Here is a 26,203-nt window from a genome sequence, read left to right as displayed (position 1 = left end):
GTTCGTGTTGTTGTTTGGCAGGTTGTCCGCGAGGCGTCTTGGATGTTGTACGAGAGGAATGGACAGGATTTGGGCCAACAGCTCACGGGCCGAGCTTTGCAAATTGGGTAATTTCATTGCAAGAAAGAATTTCTAAACTAATATCTCAATCGTATCTCGATGATATCGTGATTTTCAGTAATGATTGGCAAACACATTTAGAACATCTCCAGGCTGTCCTTGAAAGCTTAAGACAGGCTGGTTTGACAGCTAACCCCAAGAAGTATAAATTGGGTATGTCTGAGACTCATTAACTGGGCTACTCTATGGGCAGGGGTTTACTCTGACCTCAATTTAGAAAAGTGGAAGAGATACTTGCTTATCCACGTCCAGAAACGCAGAAACAAATACATGCCTTTCTGGGGCTTGCAGGTTATTACAGAAGATTCATCCCTGATTTTGCAAATAGGGCTGCTCCTCTTTCAGATCTTACTAGAGGCCGGAAAAATCTCCCTGTTGTATGGACAGACGTTTGTGAAGTGCCTTTTGTGATTTGAAAACTGCTTTGTCTTCTTATCCAGTTCTGCGGAATCCCGACTTCTCTAAGGATTTTATTCTACAGACGGACGCAAGTGCATTTGGTGTAGGTGCCCTCCTGTCCCAGGATTTTGATGGGGAAGAGCACCCTATCACATTTTTGAGTAGGAAATTGCTTCCTAGGGAGCATAATTATTTGACTATTGAAAAAGAATGCTTGGCAATAAAATGGTCTGTTATTATTTATGGGGTCGAAATTTCACATTAGTGACAGATCACGCTCAACTTCAGTGGTTATACCGTCAGAAGGAAACTAACTCTTGTCTCATGAGATGGTTTTTGGGTTTGCAACCTTACAGTTTTACAGTGAGGCATCGACCCGGCTCCGAACATATTAATGCTGATGTCCTGTCACTCTTGTTTGAGCCTGGTTTGGAATGTCGCTTGATTTACGAAAATGTGAATAAAGCTGAGGGAGGATTTGTGAGCTGCAGGACTGATCGCACCCCTAGAGGTTAAAAAACGCTGAAAGACTACCTTCACATTGCTCCCTTGTTTGCTGGGCTTATTTGCGGCCGATCTACCGCGCGATCCGCGTGGTACTTCGCATACGTAAAAGTCCGAACAGCTCCTGTCGGTTTTTGATTGTTTGCTTTTCTCTCTCTCTGACCTTCCCTGCTCCTGATGTGCACTCCTTTGAAGAGGAAGATATGTTTGCATTCTTTTAATTGTGAGACGGAACTGTCATCTCCGTCTAAAAACGTTTAAACTTTTGAAAAAGAGACATGTTTGTTTGCAAGGTTTGAATAAAATTCCTGTCTCTACAACCTCCTGTGTTGCTGTGCAAATCTGTGACCCAAGCATGACAGTATTTCAAAATTCCACTGGGTAGCCATCAGGGCCTGCTGCTTTCCCACTTTGAAGTGACTTTATAGCCCTAAATACAAAGAGGACTGTTTCATTCATGTGAGGTAGAATGTCCAGAGGGGACTGGGTGGTCTCATGGTCTGGAACCCCCGCAGATTTTATTTTTTTTTCTCCAGCTGTCTGGAGTTTTTTTTTTGTTTGTTTTTTCTGTCCTCCCTGGCCATCGGACCTTACTCTTATTCTATGTTGATTAATGTTGTCTTATTTTAATTCTTACTTTGTCTTTTATTTTTATTTTCTTCATTATGTAAAGCACGTTGAGCTACATTTTTTGTATGAAAATGTGCTATATAAATAAATGTTGTTGTTGTTGTTGTATAGCATCCAATAATTCTGAGAGTGTTCCTCTGCACTAAGAGCATCTAGCTGTTGTATTTGTAATGCATCAAAAAAACTCATTAGATTATGCCTTGTCTTCTTTAAACTGAGTTTTCTATTATCAATGATTTTATCTCCATCTGTGCTGGTAATTACAGTTATTGTGCTACAAAATTCCTGGTTGTGGATTTGTATCAGCTAAGATCTTATTACCCTTCCCTCTGTGTTCATAGTAATGACGTCACTATTTAAAGATGAGTTGCTCTGTTTCTTTTGTTGTCAAGAGGTTAAATTTTGATTGCAGAGCCTGGCTGTCCCTATAAAGTGCCTTATTTGGAGACCTAGATTATTCGTGATCTATTTTGATAACTCTGAATCCATCTTGGTCTCCAATTTATTTTTATGGGAAAGATAATAAATAATCTATCCTTTTAAAAAAGCTTTCAGAGTTTCCCAGAGTATTCTTGCAGAGACCTCTGAAGATGCATTTGTCTCTGCTAACAATATTGGATTAAGACACCAGGTACCAAATGAGTGTGTAGAGCATAGTGATTCAGTGTCCAAGATCAGAGGAGCATGATCGGAAATAAAAGTAGTGTCATACAAGATTTGTTAGTGGCCAAAAAATTATTATTTATATAGAAATAATCATTTTTTGAGTGTGATTTATTGGTGAGAAGAAAGAGTGAGCAACACATCCATGGACAAAACACCTTGTTGATGAGGGAGGTCAGAGGAGAATGTCAGACTGGTTTGAGCTGCTGTAACTCAGATAAGTACTCTGTACAAATGTAGAGAGCAGAAAAGTGTCTCAGAATGCACAACATGTCAAACTTTGAGGCAGATGGGCTACAACAGCAGAAGACCACATTGCGTTTCACTCATGTTAGCCAAGAACACAAAGCTGAAGCTGCAGTGGGCAGAGGCTCACCAAAACTGGACAGCTGAAGACTGGAAAAACATAGCTTTGTCTGATGAATCTCGATTTTGGCTGAGGCTGGGTTGGAAATTTGCATCAACAGCATGAATTCATGTCCCCAACCAGCTTTGTAATGGTATGGGGAATCCATCTATCCATCCATTATCCAACCCGCTATATCCTAACACAGGGCCAGGGGGTTCTGCTGGAGCCAATCCCAGCCATCACAGGGAGCAGGAACAATCCCCGGGCAGGGCGCCAGCCCACCGCAGGGCACACACACACACACCCACACACCAAGCACAAACTAGGGACAATTTAGGATCGCCAATGCACCTAACCTGCATTTCTTTGGACTGTGGGAGGAAACCGGAGCACCCGGAGGAAACCCACACAGACACAGGGAGAACATGCAAACTCCACGCGGGAAGGACCCGGGAAGTGAACCCAGGTCTCCTTACTGCGAGGCAGCAGCACTACCCACTGAGCCACCATGCTGCCCAGTATGGAGAATATTTTCTTCAAATATTTCGGACCATTAATATTAATTCATAATTAATGCCATGACCTATCTGTATTGTTGCTGACCATGTGCAGCCCTTCATGGCCACAATTTACCAATGACACAATGCAAAAGTCATCTCAATCTGTTTCCCTGAACATGATACTGAGTTCAGTCACTGGTAATTTGAATCCAATAGAACACCTCTGGGATGTTTTAGAACAGGAGATGAATGTGCAAATGAGAAATCTGCAAACATTACACAGTATAATCATGTGAACATAGACCAGAATCTCAGAGAAATGTTTCTAACACTTTGTGAAATCCACAAATAACTGAAACTGTTCTGTGAGCAAAATGAGGCCCTCTGCAGTATTAGTATACTGTAGTGCACCTAATAATTTTTTCTTGACATGTATATTTTGCCTGTTTTTACTTATGTATTAATTTATGCTATTATATAAAATAGTATTCTTTTACTGTTTTCTGAGACTGTCTATTCATAAGCAGATGTTCATCTTTCGTAAACATTTTCCATAAATATTTAAAAGCACAATGTTTTATTGTCTTTCTTCATAAAATTTAAAGCATTTTTTAAATGAATACTTTTTCTCACATTTCTTCTTAGTGAAGTATATGATGCTTACACAGTTTCAGTCTTCTTCCACTTCTTCTTCAGGTTATATTGCTCTTTTTCTGACATTTTTTTGTAATTTTACTGAAATTCGTAAATCATAACACATCAATACTCAAAAAGAGTTGGAGATCCAAAAATTAACATTAAATGTTTAACATTAAATCACATGAAGTGAGAAGGAAAGTATAAATCTACACATTACCTCATGCTCTAAGGGTTTCAAAATATGATGCAAAATTCGAGAAATGGTTGGTCTTGACATACCCAAATAATCATAATTATAAACATGTATTTTCCTCATGACCGAAAAAACTATGACTTCTTCACATAGCTGGAGCAATCCACATGGTGTACAAGATTTGTTATGAATATTATTCCATCTCTGTCAAATCAATACCTTTTTACAACTTCATTGTCACCCAGTGTTTCTAAAACATTCTGCCTTTCTTGGGTTGTGCATACGTATCTGTGCCTGAATGGCACCTTGTGGCAGCTCCTAGTGATTTAGGACAGCTCACAAGGAAATCCTGGTGAAGTTAGGTGTAGTTTCCTAATGTAGGAAAATTGATAAAATGCTATTAGTCCTACCCCAAAGAACAGTGAAAAATGTTTGCAACTCTGAGATTTTTGACTCAGTTAGAATTGTTATCCCACCAGTTTTGTAAATTGTTCTTTATTAGAGATGAACATTAGCTGCAACTGTACATGTAGTGCAATATGCAGTGAAACATAATGACTTTCAGATTTATGAGGTATAGAATTACACGTTGCAACTAAAAAAATAATTGCATTATATTATAAAGGAAATTATGTAGCAATGATGAAACTTTATACAGTATTTTATTCCTGCTAAAGGAATTGTAAATACACAGTTACTAGTGTAAATCTGAACACAAATTTAGTATTAATTTCTCATCCCAAGTATGGTAAAACTGTCATACCACACATTTATAGAAGATTGCATTTAAACCACAACACATCCAATGGACATCCAAGTTGTGTTTGAATGATTAAATGGCATGCCAAAAGGGATGCCTTGTACCAAGTCAGCTGAGATGGGCTTCAGTGGCCCTGTACTAGAATAAGGTTCATGTTTGATAGATCAACTTTACTTTGTATAGACTATTTTAATCCTCTATTGACACAAACTGATTATAGTCTTCAGTTTATAGCATTAGTGTTTATGCCTATGATAAAACAAAAGACTGCATTATCAACCAAGCAATATTTTTTACAAAGTAGAATACTTAAATCACCAGTGTTGTATTTTTTGGAATTGTTTATTGAATAAACTTTGCACAATTTTAAATAATGTATTTAAGGTTAACATCCAGCCATTCAGGTAGCTTACATATAGTTTATATCCATCTATTTTATCCTGTACCATCTTAATTTAATTCAGAGTTTGTTTGGCTTATGCATATAATTTCCATTTTTTATTATAATGCATGGAGTATCATTATACATAGTGTAACGTGTGTATAAAATTGACATTTAAAAAAAATAGTTATTATATAATTTAACATTTTGTTAAATAGTTTTTTTAGGTAAACCATAAACATTAAACATCATGAAATAAGACCAGATTGTAAAAAGAGCCTTGGCAAGCATTATTTAAATTGAAATAAATGACGTAGTTACAGATGCTCGGTTGCTGTTGCCTAATTTAGAGACGTTATGTGAAGAAGATTACACTTTGTCAATGCTTTGTGCTAAATGTTACTACATGGAGTTTACTTTGTGCTGTTTTTCCAGCACAAACGGTTCCCATTTTCTCAGCGAACATATTTAGCTTTTTTTATATAAATTTTGATCAATGATATATCACCTACATGGCAATTTTGACCAGCTGCTTCTTACAAAAACAATTATGCTTTTATAATGATATAATGGCTCCATAATATATCAGATTTCATTGGACAAAAAGACACAAAACAGCAAAAATGTTTTGGCAGCCAAACTCAAAACAGGAGCCAGCTAAACTAGTCAAAGCTCTGGTATCTAATTGTAAAAAATGAGGACTGGCATAGTGGATCCAGTAAGCTGAAAATATTCACATGCTACTTTAGGCTTGACATGAAAATTACTTTGCATTTGGATACATGATTGTTATTATTATAAATATCATTTTAAATAAACCTTTCCACTTTTTCCTTCTGTTTGGCAGATTTTCCCTAGCAGTCTGTCATTGCTTAACAAGGCAGCTGAATGGCCAAGGTGTGGCTGTTGTGCAAGAGACATAAAAAGAAAATTGATCTTTGTGAAACGCCAGAAACACTTTATGGTAATCTCTGCAGCTTTGCAGAACCTCATTGTTAACTATAGCCAGTAGTGTGATCAACATAAATATTTATTAATTATAATCTGTAAATAAGCTAATTAAATGTATTTGTATAATCACCTAGAGAAACATTATCTTTGGTATACTAAAATTTGTGAATTATAAGTTTCTACCATTTGTGGCTTTCAGTTTATGAATCTTGTGTTAGAACATGCATGCTTTAAAACCACAAAATCAAGTGTTGTGCTGCCATTCAATTTCTAAAACTACAGGGCAATATGTCTTTTGAGTTTCATTCTTGCATAGTCAACATGTTGAAGTACCAGTTCCTTTTATCTGTTATGGTAAAGAGATGTGTTGCACAAATCTTTCACGATAGGGTGTCTTTCAAAGATAACACACAGTCTGGCCAGTTCTCAACATCAAAAACTGAACAAATTGTGCTACTGCCAACAAATGACATCCCTGATTGGCCATGATGTTTAGATGTTACAAGGATTTTAAACATTTCTCTTCTTGCATTAACTTGACAAATGAATGGGCTTGAAAGGTTTTCTTCATAATATGGAGTCATCAGTAGACAAGTCTGCCCTTTTCCTCTGACCTCTCTCATTAAACAAGGTGTTTAAACCCATAAAACCACAGCTCAATTAATGTTTTTTGTTAATCACACCCTCTGTAAAACTTAAACACTGTGTTGCATTAAAATCGCAAGAGGACAATTATTTCTATGATGCTGGAATCATTTGGCACCAAGAGCCATCCCACTCTCAAAAGATGCTTAGATTGCTTATCTTGCCCATTGTAATACTTGATTCAGCAGCAATTAAACCTCATAACCATCTCTGCATTCTATATAATGTGTTGCAGCCATATGATTGGCTACTTTTGGCGGCAGGCTATTTCTGGCAACAAGCCCATCAAGCTAATAAATAGTGTTGGTCGGCGAATTTTGGCAAAGTGTTTTCTGCAGCAAATAAGCTGTATTTGCCAAATATTTTTCTGAAATACCCTAAGCAACGCTTTTTTCCAAGCGCCCCATGATACTTTGCAAGGCCAATGTGACATCAAAGTGCCATAGAAGCCATGCTGTTTCATGCTACTGTAAGATTGTTGCATACTTGGCCATCACTGTGTCACAAAGCACACAAGGAAAAAAAATGCAGTTTCAGCTACTGAGATGTGCTGATACCACCCCCTCCCATCCTTTTCACTTAACAGCGTTATGAAATGTTTTCCTATTACATTCGTTTTTTCCACTTGAGGTTGTTTCAGCCACTGTATGTGGGTCATCAGTGAACAGATAACAATTTGTCCTGAAGCCACAAAGGTTGAGGAACACTGCTATATTTCCATTCCACATGTATTTAATAAAAACAAACAAAAAACTTGCAGTATACTAGTACTGCCAACAGATATATAACACTGATCACTATACACTGGCAAGTTTCTTTATTCTTAATAGAAGAAGACTGTGCGATCCATCTCCATGGATAAATAGGAAACAAAAAGACGTTCCTGCTGTACCCAGTGCAGTGACTTTAAACAATGGAACGAGCCAGTCCTTCGCCACTGCTTCCAGTCATCGCTAATACAGTATGTGCCCCAAGATAGGCACTTTCTCAGTGCAATTAACTATATTTTACTCATTGCTAATTTGTCATCATTTGTTTCATTTTATTTGCAGTATTTATTCCATCTGCATATTTTGATGTTTGAGGCATTCAGATTAAATATTTGGCCACAATCATTGGTCTAGTTTAGTTGGCAGACTTTTTCCTAGCCCTCAGGAACACTTAAAAGACTGTTACATAATATATATATGAATATAATCCACTGAAAACTAGGTTCAGTTCCCTCCTTCCCCATTGACTTCAGTTGACTTGAGTTTGGCAAAGTTCACAAACATGTCTAAGATTTTGCCAAACTCTAGGCAAAGCAAATTCAACTGAGTTCAATCATCACTACTAATAAAGTGTCCACTGTGACAGTACACAGTATATACATCTCTCTCTCTCTCTCTCGATATATTTACAAGGATTTGTTACACATCAAGTCCCCTTATAACAGCTGGGTAGAAACTGTTCCTCAATCTACTGGTCCTGACTTTGCAGGAATGCCGAAGTCATTAATAATCCTGTTTGCTTTTCCAAGGCAGTGAGTGTTATATATGTCCTGAACAGAAAGTAATATTCCTGTGCCACCTTCACCCCCCTATGCATGTTACCTTCTAGGATGTGATGCAGCAAGTAAGGATGAACTTCACTGTGCACCTGTACAAGTCAGTGAGAACAGATTGAGAAATTCAAGTTGTCTTCAGTTTTCTGAGGAAACAGAGGTCACAGGACCTCCTTTAAGAGTTCTCTATATAGTACACAGCTGCCATATTTCTGCACTGTAGTGTTCCCAATTTCACTATTAAAACTATACCCAAGATACTTCTATTTTCAAAGAATAGCTACTGATATAAACTGATACCAATTAAGACGCAGTCTGTGTTTTTTTTTTATATTTTTTTGATTTTTATAGGATGCATTTTTAAAAAATCTGTTAAAGAAGTTCAATGTTTTGCACATTTTTTTTCTTTTTGTGGTCACAAAGGTCTTAAACCTCATTTATCATTTGTGCACAATAGAAAGGTTTTGCTTAAATATTGGTATCTTTGTGTCAGAAATTCTCTTTTTAATGCAAATATGTTTTAGAATTACATTTCCCATGAATGCAAATTTACATAAACTGCTAGCTGATACTGTCTGCATCAAACATCAGCTGCATGAAAACTGAAATCGTGTTCATTTCTTAAAACATGCATTGAAGCACCTAGGTGATCCCTGTGTAGTTATAAGCTGGTTTTCAGGAATGTGAGCTGGAAGGGGCGGATTCAAGAGGCCGGAAGACGGAAGTGATGTTTGTTGGTGGTCAGCCTTTCAATCATCCATTCTACAGAGGGTGGAATAAAAAAAGGCATTAGGTGACAGTGCCAACCCCTAATTTAGAGTGTAATAATCAGTAGTTGAGCCCTCAAGGCACACGTGTATGACAATACATACACGAGGGGGAGTTAAGCTAAAGTTAGAAAAAGAGATTTATTAGAAAATGGAATGAACCTTAACAAAACTGTTAATGTCATTTCTCAATGTACTCTCCACCCTTCTCAATGCACTTGCACCACCTGCCTGGAAGTGCCTGGATTCCAGCAAAATGAAAGGTTTTGTCTTGTCCTCGCAACCACTCGTGTACCCAAGTTATTGTTGAACACTACATGCCGAGGGGTACTACAGTCACTAGTGCAAGGTACTGTGACTTGCTGAAGACCAATGTGTAAATCCTGCTATTTGATCCAAGTGGCCGGGACGGCTGTCTCAAGGAGTCCTTTTGCTGCAAGACAATGCTCGCCCTCACACTGCTAAGAACAACAAGACTTGTCTGGAGACACTGAAGTTTGAGGTATTGCCATATCCTCCTTATTCAACAGATTTGGCACTGTGTGATTTCCACCTTTTTTTTTTTTTTTTTTTTAAATTTTATTAATTTTATTGTAATCATTCCATACAAATAGATCAATTTATAACCAAACAAATTAAAGACAAATCAAAGCCAACCCCTGAGAAGGAGAGCTTAGCTAAAGGAGAATTGCTTAGGGTTTTTTAATAAGACAACAATAAGCAAAGGAAAGGGAGAAATAAATATATATGTAAATAAGAGATGGAGAAGGGAGTTAAATGCAGTAATAGTTATTTCTCTTATTCTAAAATAATATTGATCAGATCCTGCCAGGTTTTGAAAAAGTTCTGTACAGATCCTCTAACTGAGAATTTGACTTTTTCCAATTTCAAATAATATAAAACATTGGTTTCCCACTGACTTATCAGAGGAGAGTTAGGATTCTTCCAATTTAACAGAATAAGTCTGCGTGCCAAAGGTGTAGTGAATGCAATCACCGTTTACTTGTCCTTCTCCACTTCAAGTCCGTCTGGAAGAACACCGAGCACAGCTGTTAGTGGGTTAGGAGGGATTGTGACCCCAAGGCTGTCTGAAAGGCACTTAAAAATTTTTGTCCAAAATGATGTTAATTTGGTGCAGACCCAGAACATGTGACCCAGTGAGGCAGGAGCTTGGTTGCAGCGTTCGCAGGTTGGATCTTGCCCTGGAAAGATTTTGGACAGTTTTAAGCGAGACAAATGGGCTTGATATATAATTTTTAGTTGAATAATTCTATGCTTTGCACATATGGAGCTCGAGTGAATTCTCTGCTTTGCTACCTTCCACTCCTTTTCTGATATATTGATTAAGATATCTTCTTCCCAATGTCCTCTTGGATCTTTGAAAGGTAGGGACTCTAATAGGATTTTATATAATGCGGAAATGGTGTTTAATTCCTCGGCAATGAGCAGTATTTTTTCCAGCATTGTGGAGGGTGTGAGGTGAGGAAAATCGGGCAATTTCTGTTTAACAGAATTTCTAATTTGAAGATAGTGAAAGAAATGTGTAGCTGGGAGGTTGTATTTTGAACGTAATTGTTCAAAAGATGCAAACATGTTGTCTATATAAAGATCTCTGAGCATTTTAATCCCAAAACTTTTCCAGGTATTAAATACTGGATATGTTTGCGAGGGTTGAAAGAGGTGGTTTTCTTGCAGAGGTGCCACCGATAAAAGATTTTCCATCTTAAAATGCTTTCTAATTTGGTTCCATATTCTAAGTGATTAAAGCACAATTGGGTTATTAGTATATTTGTGATAACTTGCATTTATTGGAGAGCAGAGCAGGGAGTATAAAGAAGTACTACAGGATTTTATTTCTATTGCGGACCAAGCCTGTGTATGTTCATTTATTTGTGTCCAGGTTTTTATGGCTTGTATGTTTGCTGCCCAGTAATAAAACTGAAAATTAGGTAGAGCCATGCCACCTTCTGCCTGAGGTCTTTGTAGGGTTGCTCTTCGGATACGTGGGTGTTTTGAGTTCCAAATGAATGAGGTTATTGTTGAATCTAATTGCTTAAAAAATGCTTTATTGATATATATTGGAATGTTTTGAAATAAAAAAAGAAGTTTAGGAAGGATATTCATCTTAACAACGTTAATTCTTCCGGCTAGAGTGAGATTAAGGGTTGACCATCTATCTAAGTCTTGCTTAATTTTTTCCATACAGACGGCAAAATTTTGTTGATAAAGAGCTTTATGTTTACTTGTGATATTTACCCCTAGGTATTTAAACTGATCTGCTATGGTAAAAGGTAGGGTGTCCAATCTAATATTATATGCTTGTGAATTCACTGGATAGAGTATACTTTTATTCAGATTAATTTTAAGACCAGATGTCTTTTGAAATTCTGTTAGTGCTGTTAGAACTGCAGGGACAGTATTTTCTGGGTCTGATATATATAAAACCATATCATCTGCATATAGAGAAATTTTCTGTTCCAGTCCTTCTCTGACAATCCCCTTTATCTGATAAGAATTTCGGCAGTGAACCGCCAGTGGTTCAATGGCGTTTGCAAACAGCAGTGGTGACAAGGGACATCCTTGTCTGGTGCCACGTTCTAGCTTAAAGTAGTCTGATCAAATGTTATTAATACAAACTGAAGCTTCTGGATTGGTATACAGTAGTTTGATCCATGTACAAATATTCGGGCCAAACCCAAATTTCTCCAATGCAGTGAAAAGGTAGTTCCATTCAATCATATCAAATGCTTTTTCTGCGTCTAATGATAGTAATATCTCTGGGGTGTTTGATTTTGCTGGTGAATATATAACATTAAACAAGCGTCGGAGATTGGAAGATAGATGTCGGCCTTTAATAAATCCAGTTTGATCCTGTGATATTACCGAGGGCAGCACTTTCTCCATCCTTCTAGCTAGAATTTTTGAGAGTATCTTAACATCATTATTCAGGAGTGAAATTGGTCTGTATGATGCACATTGTAACAAGTCCTTATTTTGTTTAGGAAAGATGGTGATTAATGCTTGTCGAAATGTTTGAGGTAGTATTTGGTTGTCTCTAGCTTCTGTAAATGTTGCCAATAAGAGGGGAGCTAGCTGAGTGGAGAACATCTTATAAAATTCTACGGGGTAGCCATCAGGGCCTGCTGATTTCCCGCTTTGTAGTGACTTTATAGCATCTAGTAATCCTGTTAGCATTAGAGGTTTATCCAGTTCCTCAGCACTTAAAGCATCTATTTGTGGTGTCTGTAATGTATCCAGAAATGCATTTCCACCTTTTTGAACCAGTAAAAAAACATCTGGGTGCTCGTCGATTCAAGACAGATGATGATGATGTGAAGAAAGTGGAGCACGAGTGGCTGCAAGGACAAGACAAAACCTTTTACTCTGCTGGAATCCAGGCACTTCCAGGCAGGTGGCACAAGTGCATTGAGAAGGGTGGAGACTCCATTGAGAAATGACATTATCAGTTTTGTTAAGGTTTGTTCCATTTTCTAATATATCCCATTTTCTAACTTTAGCTATATATATATTCTGTTATACATTATTTAAAAAAATCCTTGACAATGCACAGTATGTACAGTACAGTATCGGTTAGTGTGTGAGTGATGTGGATGTGCCTTGTGATGCCATGCCCCACTGCCTAGATGACACAGGTTTTGTTCCTATATTGTGCTCACTGCTTCTTTGTTAGACATCTGTTCCCTGTGATCATTTTATAGAAAAAGCAGCTTCAAATGAAAGGTGGATTGTGGTTCCAAAGACTACACATTAAATTTGGCCTTAAATATCTTTCTTTTGTTTTGATTTTTCACCTTTATTCATTTATGCCCCTGTGACATTGGAATTGCTCCAGTTTTCATCTTTGCTTGTTTTTAGATTCAATATGCATCCCTCGTTTTGACCATGGCCTTGGAATAATGACTGGAATCACCCCAATCAACCCAATGATGGCTGGTATCAGCTTAGTGCCACCACCACCTGTACCGACAGAGCTTTCAGCAAGTAAAGAAATCATTCATTGCAACAGCTGCACACTGTTTCCACAGAACCCAAGTAAGTGTTTGCATTGTGGCGTTTTTTTCTGTAATTAAAAGCTAAGATGATTGAACAAATAAAGATGGATTTTCTCTGTTTGCAACACAGAGGAAGGGTGGAGGATAAGAGGGAATTATTTCCACAGTTATTCATCCTAATGAAAATTTGCAGACAATGAACTATTCATTTTCATTCCTGTTACGCCTGAGCTGATGAAAAAAACATTTAGAAAAACACTCTTGAGTTTAAACTTTATTTCAAAGCAAAGACTGATAGAGAATTACTATAGAACTGAAATATGCAGATGTGCCCTATAATAAATAATACAATTTAATTAGCAATGCTGCTTATTTTAACTGTTTCCCTAGTGTTTCTTGTTTTTGTATTTGTGGAAATCGGGTGTTTCTCACCAGGCTATTTACAGATGCATTTTTCTGTTTGGTTTTGCCAGTTTGGTCTGTTAGATTTTGCCCATCCTTTCCATGTTTCAGCGATGTGGTTTCACCAGCAAACAGAAGTAAATTTGATCTTTGTTCATCTACATGCACTCACTAAAATTACATAAAGCAGTTGTTTTTTTTAGATATCAGTTATATTCCATGTTAGTTTTTATCTGAAATGCTCACATTTAATATTTGTAAAAAAGATTTTCTGGATTAATTATATAATACATAACATAGTCATGATTACTGAATTTGGCCTATATTGCTGTCTCCCTCTATTATTGTAAACTGTCTGTACTAAATCTTAATTTCAAGATGTTCAATGCAAATTAACAGGACAAACTTTTCAGTACACACTCTTCTATAACTATAAATTATTAGTTTGTCTACTTGCTCTTTTAACAACTATAGTATAGTTAAATTACTTTTACAACAAATTCCAGTGCAGCACTGCAATCTTGTAACATACCTGTCTCTTTCCCAAGATTCTCCAGCATTTGAATACAAGGTCATGGTCTGCCTGATGACTTATCTTTAGGGGCCACTTCATATCATGTACTTAAACATATCACTAAGTAATTTCCAAGAAGAAATTTCAAGAATGAAGGGAATACATTTTTTATTCATAGATGATATTAAACACTATCCATGACGTAAACCCTAGAAGCTTTGAAAATCTCTCCTGTGATTCATTCCATATTAACATCTTTCCACTTGTTAACTGGTACCTGAGCAGCAGTACACCTTTACATTTAATAAGGTTTTTTTAATTATGCATATTCTTGGAAACTCCATCTATAATTTAAACAGGTAAATGCTTTGGAAAACTGGATTGCCTTCAGAAAGCAAACCTAACAAGAGAGCATATCAGACATCCTAATATAACCTATAAAAAGGCAAATTTGAACAATATTTTTGCATACATATTTGTAAGTATTTTTCTACTGCTGGATGCGCCTGCTTTCATTAAGTGAAGTAGCAGGTAGCTCGGTTCCCTCACAATGCTGCTGTCAAATTCATTTCAGGCCTGGGGTATTTTCTGTGTAATGATTGCATTTTCTTCAAATATTCATCTGTTTTTTTCTTCTGACGTTCTATTATTCCAAGTTAATTGGTTCCAGTTATTGCTCTTAAAATTTTAAGGTCTTCTGCAGTCATAAACTAGATCAGCAGGTCAGAAATAAAAATGGGGTGGACCCAGTAATTAGGGTTAGGGTTATAAAATCTTATACAGCACCTCAAAGATATTTTTATTCCCAAACTCCACCTTAAATGCTCCACCTCATTTTTTTATGTAAAACACTAAGTGCACATACAGGGTGGCAGGGCCTTTGGTGTTTAAAGCACGGTTCCCTGTCAAGTTCATTAAGAACAGACAGCCTTCAATAGATTATAGACATTTAAGGTGGCCCTCAGGGATCACTGGAATTGAATATGATTGAGGTAAATTCTTTGGTGGTCGCTCAAATGACCCAAGAGGAATTTGATGCCCTCAATTGGTCCATGGGCTGCTATAGAGATGATCATGGGGAAAAAAGATGCACAGTGATGCAACACCCATTCCTACACACACTTATGTGAAGTTATAGTCACCCATCAACCCATTTGCCTCATATGACCAGATTATTTTAGTACCTGATCTCCACATTATCTACTTGGTTATGTGCTGGCAAATCTGTTTGCTATGTATTGGTGTAAGGTTATTTTCCCCTTCATTCTGCTACTGTTTTGCTTTAATAAAGATCATCATGTCACCTTCTACTCCTCACAAAATAATCAAAAAGCTCATTTTGCTCAGAGACACATCATATACTGTATTTCAGTGAAGTCACTTTGACTATTTTTGTCTTCAGCAGGGCTTTCTAGGGCAGTGAGCTGACTCATACCATAAAAATGCAATTACTGAACTCCCTAGTTTTTGTAAATGTAAATCGCAGCCGCCTATACTGTAACCCAACATTTACATGTATCTTCATACAATGTTTTTCTAAAATGTTTCAATGACCATTTTTCAGTGTTCAGTATACTGTATATTGTATTTTGGAGACATTACTAGTTTTAAAAAGTACTCCCAATTTCAAAATAACTGCTAATCATTATTGCTAATTATTAAATTAAAGATTACCAAGAATAATTGTTTAAAGGCAATATGGCCAACTCCAAGAAGTCTGCTTGTTTGTTTGTTCTTAGATGCAACAAGACTTGTTGCATCTAGTTTTGATATTTGTATTCCAAGTAATCACAAAATATCTAACTGGAATGTTTATCAGTCCCATCACAAATGGAACATATAAATAATCAAATGCTTTCAGATTTTTTAAATTACGGGGGAACCATGCAAAAATGTGAAGAAAACTGAACTGTGTTTATTTGGGTTTCATTCTGAGCTCAACTTTTTTATTTGCATAAGCCCTTCTTTTAACTGGAATTGGCAAAAATAGGAGCCTCCACCATAATCTCGCACCTATTCACTGTGTGTTGTCTGATACATAATGTCTGCCTTTCAAGCACATTGTCTTACTTCCACAGCTGCCATATTCACTATAGTTGGCAACATCACCATTTCTCTTTCCAAAGTTGAAGAATCTCCTAAAAAGAGTTGAAGATATGATACATGAACGAAATTGTGTTGGGTTACATAGAACCTTGTTCAACTGAGGTAAAAAGCAGTACAAAGCCTTCGAGAGACTTTATCTGGAACAGATAAAAAGGGTGGAAAAAAATCAAGAAAATGATGCTAGACTGATGCCAAGATGATAGGGGGTGAACTATGAGGAACTATTGAAGGAACTGAGTTTACACAAATGGAGTTTAAAAGGTCACATTACAAAATTGTTTAAAATTTGAATACACTTAGGGTCGATGCCAGCCTTCATTTCCACAACATACTTTTTGAAAAAACTTGAATATCACAGTACAGTAATGAAAAAACATGTTGTTCAGCAATCTTTAAGAAGTGAATATGACATTACTATCCAACAAAGTTCTGGAGTAGAGCAACAATTCTAATACTGCATGTAATAACTCAGTTCCCAGAGTTCATGAAACCAGGGAATCTTAAAGCATCCAGCTGTTGCTGGCAGTGAAATTGTCTCATTATTCACAGAGATCCGGAAGAAATTATGCACAGTTTTTTACACCAGCTACTAAAGTATAATGACTAGCAGGACAACAAAGACAAGCACATCTAGAAATATGCGAAGATGGAGCAATTCACAGGAGCCCAGGCACATTCGTTTATAATCTGTAAAAAAAAAAAAAAGTTATCTGCTAGTACTTCAGAAGCAGCTTTGGTCAATTATGATAAAGTTGTCTGTTTCAAGAGAACTGATACTAGTACAAACCCTAATTAGAAGAACGTTGTGCTATAATTATTTAATAGCAGGAATATTTGCTAAAGCACCAGTTTTCCTTTATTGTGTTTTTCAAGTTCTTGTATTTGCTATTGTGATTAGCATATAATTTAATGGTAAGATGCCAAACACCACTAATGACTTAATCTGGAATTTAATAAGGAGCACTAATTAAGACATTTAAATTGCACATCATCTACATAGAATTATTGCACATTTGTAAAAGAAAAACGTGCAAGTAAATTGAAACTGAACATGCATAGAAGTTTGACAAGAAGGTAAATACCTCCTTAATAAAATACACAGTTTTACAAGATTGACCAGCTGGTTTTAGTATTAACCTTAAAGCGAATGACCCCACATATTGAAATACAAAGCATATTAAGGTAAACTGTCAGAGTCCCAAAACAATTTCCAAAGCTTTGGTAAGAACACATGTGGGTCTTAATATTACTTTAATGAAGAAATAACACAAAATTTCCTAAGAACAAAAATAAGAACCTAAAGAAGGTTCACAGCAAGTAAAGAGAACAATATGTCAATGCCCCAGCAATTAGACCCACACCAAAGAGTGTCTCATAAATAGAATAGACCTATCGGCAGCATAAATAGGAGGTGCCATGCCTTGTTTTCAAGTAACAGGGGAACAGATTGAAATTAATGGAAAGCAATTAACCAATAATAAAGGAACTAATGAAATACAATCAACAAAACTAAAATTAAGAAGAAAAAAGGAACGCAAGTAATAACTAGAATGCTTGCCCTGGAAGAATCCTAACATTTAAAATATTTTTGCAGTTGTTTAGTTTAGTTTAGATATGGCTATTTCATATTGTTTGAGTAGTTTTACTCATCATTTTAATATACCATCAAATAAGATTACCTCACAACTTATTGAAAGTCCCATTTGTGGTTATACAAGACTGATATCTTTACATCAAATGTAAAATTTAAAAGAAAGAAGGATAGAACTTAATATACACATAATAGCAGTGCTACCTGGCTTCACATGGAACATTAGGCCTTTATTAGTTATTCAGGTGTATCAGAAGTACTATGTAACTACTGTAACTAAATACTTTTCTGTACACAATATTTGTAGTTTCTTTTTTTACACCAAAGGATATTGTTATTGTCAGGCAGTGTTTTGAAGTTGTTAATGATTTGGACGTAGGACTTCAAATACTGAGGTTGTGGGTTGAAATTCTGCTACTGACATTGTGTGACCAGGAGAAAGTCACTTTACCTGCCTGTGCCCCAATTGGAAAACCAAAGGAATTGTAACCAGTTGTAACTCAAGTGTTGCAGGTCAACTTGTATAAAGGCGTCAGTCATGTAATAAGTATTAATAATATTGTAGCATCGTGTAATTAATGTTTGGGATGTTTACTATTTACTGTTTTTAGGGGAGCTTTTTAAAGAGGCTCTGGGTTGCTTACGACTGTATAGGGGGATGGGAGGTGCGCATGTAGGAGGGGTTGAGACAGAAAGTAAGGAAAGAAGGAGTGGGGTGAGTTTGTGGATGACTATAGAGGAAAAAACTTGGAGAGTGAACAGAGAAAGTAATTAAAAGTGCAGTGTAAAAAAAGGAGGTGCAAACAGCTTACTGGCTTTTGTTATTTTAAAGGTGTGCCTAATGACCCAAACAGCGGGCTGGGGAAGGTTTTCACTGTTTTGTTTTGTTTCTTGTTATTCAATGAACTCAGCATCTGTTAAGCGCCACATTTCAAGTACCCATTTTGTGACTCATCCTTCTTAGTTGCTTCAATATTATTAGATCACTGGAGCTACTTACTCTTGAATATGCTATACACAATTGTCCGTAACTCAAACATTCCTGCATTAGATTAATTCCTGCCTCTTTTCCATTCCTGCTTCTTTTCCTAGTGACTTAGCTTTGGTTGATGGTCATTGTAAAACACAATTTAACAGGAAAGTATATTCTTTTGAATTGAAACAGATATCATCTATGTTCCCTTTTAGCTGTGCTATACTCCCTTTTGAACTGCCAACCATGGGGCTCACTAGCCATCCCATGCAGCAGTTTGGAAGAGCTGTGAAGCTGTTAAGGTGTTTCTCACCATTTGGTAATGCACCCGCAGCTTCTGAAACTCCATGGGTCCCCCACCAACCTCTTATTCTTTATGTATTGGTGCTTCACAGCATGTGCTTCTTCATGAAGCTAATCAGTATCAGGACATTGACCAAGCAGAATGGATAACCAAGTTGAGAGCAGATCAACATCTAATAGTACCAGTAGTCAATAGCAAAAAAAGCACTTGCTAACCAAGGAGCTTTGCATCTTCATTGAGCTTTCTGTTTCCATTTCAAAACAAGATCGTGTCTCTTTTTTCCTGTCCAGGTCACAGCCCTGTTATTCATTCATCTGTCCTCATTTTCAACAAAGAAAAAATCATGTGTCTAATTTCCTTTTTTTCTATAACATTAGCAGGTTAGCGCATTGATAGCATGTTACAGAACCCATCACATACCAAACCACCCTGACTGGGACCTGAGATCAGTGGGTGACACCTTAGCACCACGTTGGAACAGTGTGAGGTTTTTACAGTGGCTGGAGTGCCAATCCTGCCACCAACCCAAACTTTTCCTTGTAAGATGGAGGACCTGCTTGCAGGGCTGGATGCAGATTAATGTCATACACTGGATGAAGCAGTGGCAGATTAAGGGCCTTCTTCAAGGGCCCAATGGAGTAGAGTCACTTCTGGCATTTACAGGATTTGAACCGACAACCTTCCAGTTGCTGGTGCAGATCCCTAGCCTCAGAGCCACAACTTCTACTGAAATTTGTCATGCCATTTTTGAGATTTTTGAGTATTTAGTTTTTCTATTGGGAGGGTAACCAGCACATATTGATATATGTAAATGTCCTTTCTTAGTGGATACTTACTACCCTAATGTGCCATCCTGCCAAATTGAGAGAGAGAGAGAGATGTTTGTCTTCTTCTTCTTCTTCTTTCGGCTACTCCCCTCAGCACATATCCAAACCAACGCAATCTCACCTATCTGACCTTGTCTCCAAAACATGCATCCTAAGCTGAACCTCTAATGTACTTGTTCCTAATCCTATCCAACCTCGTCACACCCAATGCAAATCCAGCTCTGTCTCCTGTTTTTTGGTCAGTGCCACCGTCTCCAACCCATATAACATAGCTGGTCTCACTACCGTCTTGTAGACCTTCCCTTTCACTCTTGCTGATACCCGTCTATCACAAATCACTCCTGACACTCATTCCACCCTGCCTGCACTCTCTTTTTCATCTGTTTTCCACAATCCCCATTACTCTGTACTGCGGATCCCAAGTATTTAAAGTCATCCACCTTCACCAACTCTACTCCCTGCTACTCACCATTCCACTGACCTCCCTCTTATTTACACACATGTATTCTGTCTTGTTCCTACTGACCTTCATTCCTCTCCTCTTAGGAGCATATCTCCACCTCTTCAGGGTCTCCTCAACGGAAGTCCTCAAGAATAGGGAGTGCAAATCCCTGCAGCACCCTCTAGTGGCACTGAAGGACCCCAGCAGGGCTACGCCCCTGGAGTACACTTCCCGGCATTTCCTGTGAGCCTCCGAATGGGCACTGTAGCCCAGGGATGCTGCCACCTAACGTATGGGGGAGGACAATTAGTTGAATACACTGCCTTTCCCTGTCCTTACATAATATTGTTGTCACATCCGGATAAGGATCCCATAACAATTTCAGTTGGAACACCAGTCCCTGGGAATAACATTCCTTAATATTATATATATGTTTACATTTTATCTTTCCCTTTTTAAACTTTACATTGGTGGATGATAATTTATTAATTTGCATCTCATGCATTTTACAAGTTGTAACAGCAGCTGTCATTTATCATATGGTTTGAAACCATATGCTTTCAAACCATTGGTTGCTGTCCTGTCCTTAAAACATTAGAGGATAGCTGAGTAGCATTGGAAGTGACTGGACGGCGAGTTGAGCAGAAACACACTATGATACAACACAAAAATTCAGTTAACAAGTCAGATGCAGGCACAATGCAGAATGTAAAACAACAGTGACATTTTTTTTTCACTGGGGCCAGTCTGCTGCACGATTCTTTGAGTAATATTGTACTTGTTACCTAACGCTTGAATGGAACATAATAGTAGTGTTGGAAAGACAGCATTTAAAGTTTAGAACAAGATGGATCCATGTGTATTGTTGATGGAAAGCAGTAAAGCTTAGAATGAGGTGAATCTATGGATAAGACCGTATGTAAGTATTGCTTCTAGTAATTGAAACTGTATACAAGGTATGCTGAATACAAGGTGTGATATACAAGGTATGATAAATTCTGTTCAAGTATAACAAACATAAGAACAATTTTCTACTTTTGATTATGGTAGGCCTATTCAGTTTATCAGTTGTGAACATTAACTGGAGAATATGGTTAACAAGGACTTTTTATTTATTGTATGATATCAGAGTAACATTTTTGAAAATTATTAATTATACTCTGTGAAATATAGCAAAAGTAAACTGACCTGATATAATACAATTCAGTGTATTATTTCTGTCATTAATATTACCATACACATTCATGAAAATAGCATATGAATCAATAAAATGTCTACTTCTCCTGAGGCACCCACTCAATAAAAAAATCTTTTAGCATTAGTTTTAAATTACTTCACATTGCATGTCCATTTAATTGAATAAGTAATGTGACCTGCAGAGGGTTTAACAAAACACCACATCCCAGACACAATTGTACTGACACAAAGCCCGGGTTCAACTGAACTTTCTATTTTAAGAAATTCCTTTAAAAAGCCTTCTTCACAGGGTTCAAAACCACAATAAAATTTGTTTACACTTGTCTTTCATTTTTCACCTCCACTTCTCCCAGGCAACCTATGTCTGTCCTCCATACCTAACTCCAACTCCCTTGGGTGAGGCAGAGCGGATGCTTTCATGCCAGACTCAGGAATTCTTCCAGTACCCTGACAGTACACCCAGGAAGTAGCTCCAGGTCAGGTTGAACCTGTCTAAAAGAGGAATATTCCTTCACGTAGCTGCCCTTGTTGGCTCCCAAGAAACCCATCAGGGTCTCTCATTGGGACTATAACTTCATTGTAGCCCTGCAGGCATTCACATGGGAGATCCACCAGAGGGATGCTGCTACGTAACACGATGGCGGAACACATGGGCCTGGGAGGCTGCTTCCCTCCATTCATCCATTATAAAGGCTTCTCAGCGGGATAAGGAATCACCAGTTCTAGCCTGGAAGCCTGCCAATCTGAGTCCTCTATGACAATAAATAACCTACAAATATTTTACCCATTATTTTAATTTTAAGTGGCCTATTTATGTTTCAAAAAACATACTTAGAGTATCGTCCTCTTACATAAAAATAAAAAAAATTGACATAAAAACTTATTTCAAAGAAACTCCTTATTTAGTTAAACATACCTACATTTTATTAAAGCTTTATTTTCTTGAAGTCTTTATATTTGTTTTGCCTAATATTATATGGGGGCCCCTCAAATTTTTTTCCCATGGCCCCCCTATGTTCTAGCTATGCCACTGCTCCAGACATATGTCTCAGGGTTGTTCTAAAAGTAACATCAGAACAGGGTGAAAAGTTCACTCCTTGCCACTGGTCAATAAACTTGTAATTAGTCAATGAGTTCAGGATTGTCACATCTTCTTTAAAACTCTAGATTCTTGCTTTCCCAAAGGTGACATATTCAAAAAGTAGACTGAAAAATCTAATACTGGGACAGAGCAACATATTCTATGAAAGATAAAATCTCAATGATGCTTCATTTCTGCAGGACATTGAGTAAGGTAGTTCACCACTCTATGCCAAAGACTTGACTAGCAGGGAGATTATGTAGCCAGAACGAGATGAGTTTTGGGAGATAACTAAGAGTGATTTTTTGTGATTTTTCTTTGACAAGTAGGAGGACAATTCAAGAATAACACTAATTGTGAAATAGCTCAGTAACCATTTGGCTGCCTTCCTTCTCACAGGGATCACAAAAATCACAGCCACTAGTTCACTTAAAATGAGATTGTCCTCGCTAAACAAGACTGAATAGTGAAGCCCTGAATTTTGCAGACATGCAACTTACATCACTGCAGCTGCTGATGCAAATAAACTGTGCTCAAAACATTCAGTCCTGCAGCCAGCAGTGAGGTGTAAGTGACATATTCTGTAGGGCTGCCAACCTGTCAGTATAGACCAATACCCTTTACCAGATCAAAATACAGTAAGAAACACTACACATCTGGGTTCAGCTGTACAAGACTCAGTTGTTTTTATTTTCATAAGGGTTTTCTTGACCTTTGGGCGCCTGGGCCTGGGTCTGACAGGCCCATTCTTGAATCTATATATGGGTGGTAGCATCGTTAGGGGGGCATGCCCTTCAGTAGCAGGAATTGGCAGTCTGGTCAGGACAGTTGAGGAGGTGAATACTGCATAATATTTACAGATCGTAGAAGAACTGCTCCCTTCTGCCAGACAGCATAAACAGGGGAGGAGGTTTGTCCTTCAGCAGGACAATGACCCAAAACGCACCACCAGAGCAACAATGGAATGGCTTTGAAAATATTTCATTAAAATGCACAACTGCTAAAAAGGCAGCAGCTGAAGCCATAGCTTTACAGCATATACCGTAAATAGCCTTAGGCTACCAGTTGTCATAAACATTAAATCATTAAGTGGGCAAAAGTCTCACACGCTGTCAGCCAGGTAGGTGATATTGACATTCTTATTTTGTCAGTAAACAGACACAGAATGCTGATTGTAATACATTTGAGCTTGTAAGTAATTTTTCCAGTTTATTGTAACTGAGTTTTGAAAATAGATGGCTGAATTGAAATATTTATTAAATCAAATCAGGTTGTTACATAATCTAAAACACAAAGGATAATTTTATTAGAAACAGCCTTTAGAAAAATCCAAAGATGCTTCCTGTTTTAATAATTTCATTCTGATAAGGTCCATAGGTTTGCTACTGTTTATATGAAGATTTTTCATTGCATGTGAGGGAAAAAATAAGTCTTAGGTTGACAGCACGCTGCATGACTTTCAGAGCATATCAGTGTTAATGACTGCGGTTGCTGTATCTCATCATCTTGAGGATGACATATTACATGACTGTCTCACGACTTCTTGGTACACATTCCAAAGTATCACAAGCTTGCTGCATTTTGACAGCAAATTGAGGGTCTCACTGTACAAATGTTTTCCAGGTATAGCAAGTTCAGATGCAGTGTTGGCCTGTCTTTTCCTTTATTCCCATTCTGAAATGGTACGACAAACACAAAACATCTGACAGACATGCCTCCCTTTTGTTTTCATGGTCCAAAACACCTGTTTAGTTTCTTTCCCCGTGTCTGCATTATATGCTTTGTACTTTTGTCTAAGCACATATTAGCAGTCACCTCTCACACACACAGATGCCTTCCACACTATTTGATGTTGTTGTAGTTTACTGCAGACCAGTATGCCTCAGTCCTTGGGAATGTGACACCACAGGAATTCACCTTAATTTACAAAGATTATGTAAATGAAGGCTACTGCAAAAGTCTTATATTGTGATAGGGGTTTATAGCTAAATAATTTGGACTTATATAGATAAAACTTCGAAGAGTGTTACTAATTTGTACAAATATTTACAAATTACTTTCAAGCTCTGCTAAGGTCTTGTTCAATCTCTAAAAATCAGTACTTTCTGTCTGATTAGATTAATACAATAATACCCTGGTTAACGCTCAGGATGTGTCCCCAAAAAACAAAGCACTAATGAGACAGCTTTAAATGGGGTCATTTTAACACATAGTAAATAGGAATAAGGAATTTTAATCTCTATGGCATATATGATATTATAGTTCTTCCAAAATTGCTTAATAGATTGTTTATTTTCACCATCTGTTTTTTCAGTAAGTTGCTCAAATGTGCAATGAGAATAATATGCCTTAAAATTTGATACGACTCCCTGATCCGTGGGCTGGATTAACAAAGTAGTATTGGGTGGTAGAAAAACTACTTCAACCAGAATGCAAGATTTTAATTTGGATAAGTGGTTGGGATGACTTGGTGCATTATCAATCAGTAACAACACTTTCATCTCTATTTTTTTAAGTTCTCAGTAAAATGCTCATAGTGATCCAAGATTTCCTATTAATTTCTAAAATCACAGGTAAATTCCTTTCATTGTTCTTAGAGTTTTGGAGTGATACACAAGCAGTGGTTTAAATTTGAAATCTCCTTTAGCGTTACCACCCATAAGAAGGGTAAGTGGTCTTTTGCAGCTTTGAATCTTGGTGCTCGCTTTTCTTTGCATGTTATAAAAGTGTGGTGTGGCATTCTCTTCCAAAATAAACCTGTTCCATCAGCATTAAACACCATTCAGGAAATGACTTCCCTTTCTTAAAAATGGCTTTTAATGGCTGCAGCAACACAATCAAAGAACTGGGTTGGGTTGTGTTCTCCTTTTATATTTTAAGTGCTGCATTCCAAGTTGAAATCTGGTACACATCTATGAAGCCAGTAGTCAACAGCAAAAACAATGCACTTGCTACACATTAAGCTTTGCATCTTCCTGGAGCTTCACCAAATTTTCTCTTTCCATTTCAGAATGTGATCATATCTCTTTTTTTTCTGTCCAGGACACCATCTTCAGTCATCTGTCATGGTGCTTTTTATGTGGTTCATCAATCATTTCTGCTTTGTCATTCATTTGCATAGAATACTCTCTTAGCTCGTGGCGGCACGGTGGCACAGTGGGTGGCGCTGCTGCCTCGCAGTTGGGAGACCTGGGGACCTGGGTTCGATTCCCGGGTCCTCCCTGCGTGGAGTTTGCATGTTCTCCCCGTGTCTGCGTGGGTTTCCTCCGGGCGCTCCGGTTTCCTCCCACAATCCAAAGACATGCAGGTTAGGTGGATTGGCGATTCTAAATTGGCCCTAGTGTGTGCTTGGTGTGTGAGTGTGTTTGTGTGTGTCCTGCGGTGGGTTGGCACCCTGCCTGGGATTGGTTCCCTGCCTTGTGCCCTGTGTTGGCTGGGATTGGCTCCAGCAGACCCCCGTGACCCTGTTTGGATTCAGCGGGTTGGAAAATGGATGGATGGATGGACTCTCTTAGCTCAGTAGAGCAAGTACGTTAGCATAATATTAATAAATATCAACAAATACAAATTTTATCGACAAAGAAACATGTATCGGCTAATGTTCTTTTTTGATAACGTCACCAAATTTCAATCAAATGTGTCAAATCTGAGATTTTGGGGTATTTAATTTTTCTATTGGGGGGGACCCCTAAATAGAGATATATCAAA

General features: G+C 37.5%; 1 protein-coding gene across 5 annotated transcripts in view; it reads left to right on the top strand.

Moving 5' to 3' along the window:
• The window catches only part of enox1 (ecto-NOX disulfide-thiol exchanger 1), a 722,268-nt gene that overhangs the window by 445,627 nt on the left and 250,438 nt on the right, over positions 1–26,203 (top strand). For all 5 annotated transcript variants that reach the window (XM_051926918.1, XM_028799665.2, XM_051926915.1 and 2 more), the window contains one exon: positions 12,922–13,098. In XM_051926918.1, the coding sequence (XP_051782878.1) occupies positions 12,922–13,098 (177 nt within the window). The remainder of the gene's footprint in view (positions 1–12,921; positions 13,099–26,203) is intronic.

This window comes from Erpetoichthys calabaricus, chromosome 4 (assembly GCF_900747795.2).
Source record: "Erpetoichthys calabaricus chromosome 4, fErpCal1.3, whole genome shotgun sequence".
NCBI classification, from domain to species: Eukaryota; Metazoa; Chordata; class Cladistia; order Polypteriformes; family Polypteridae; genus Erpetoichthys; species Erpetoichthys calabaricus.
The sequence above is the reverse complement of the archived record's forward strand: the minus strand, read 5'-3'. Positions and strand labels throughout refer to the sequence as shown.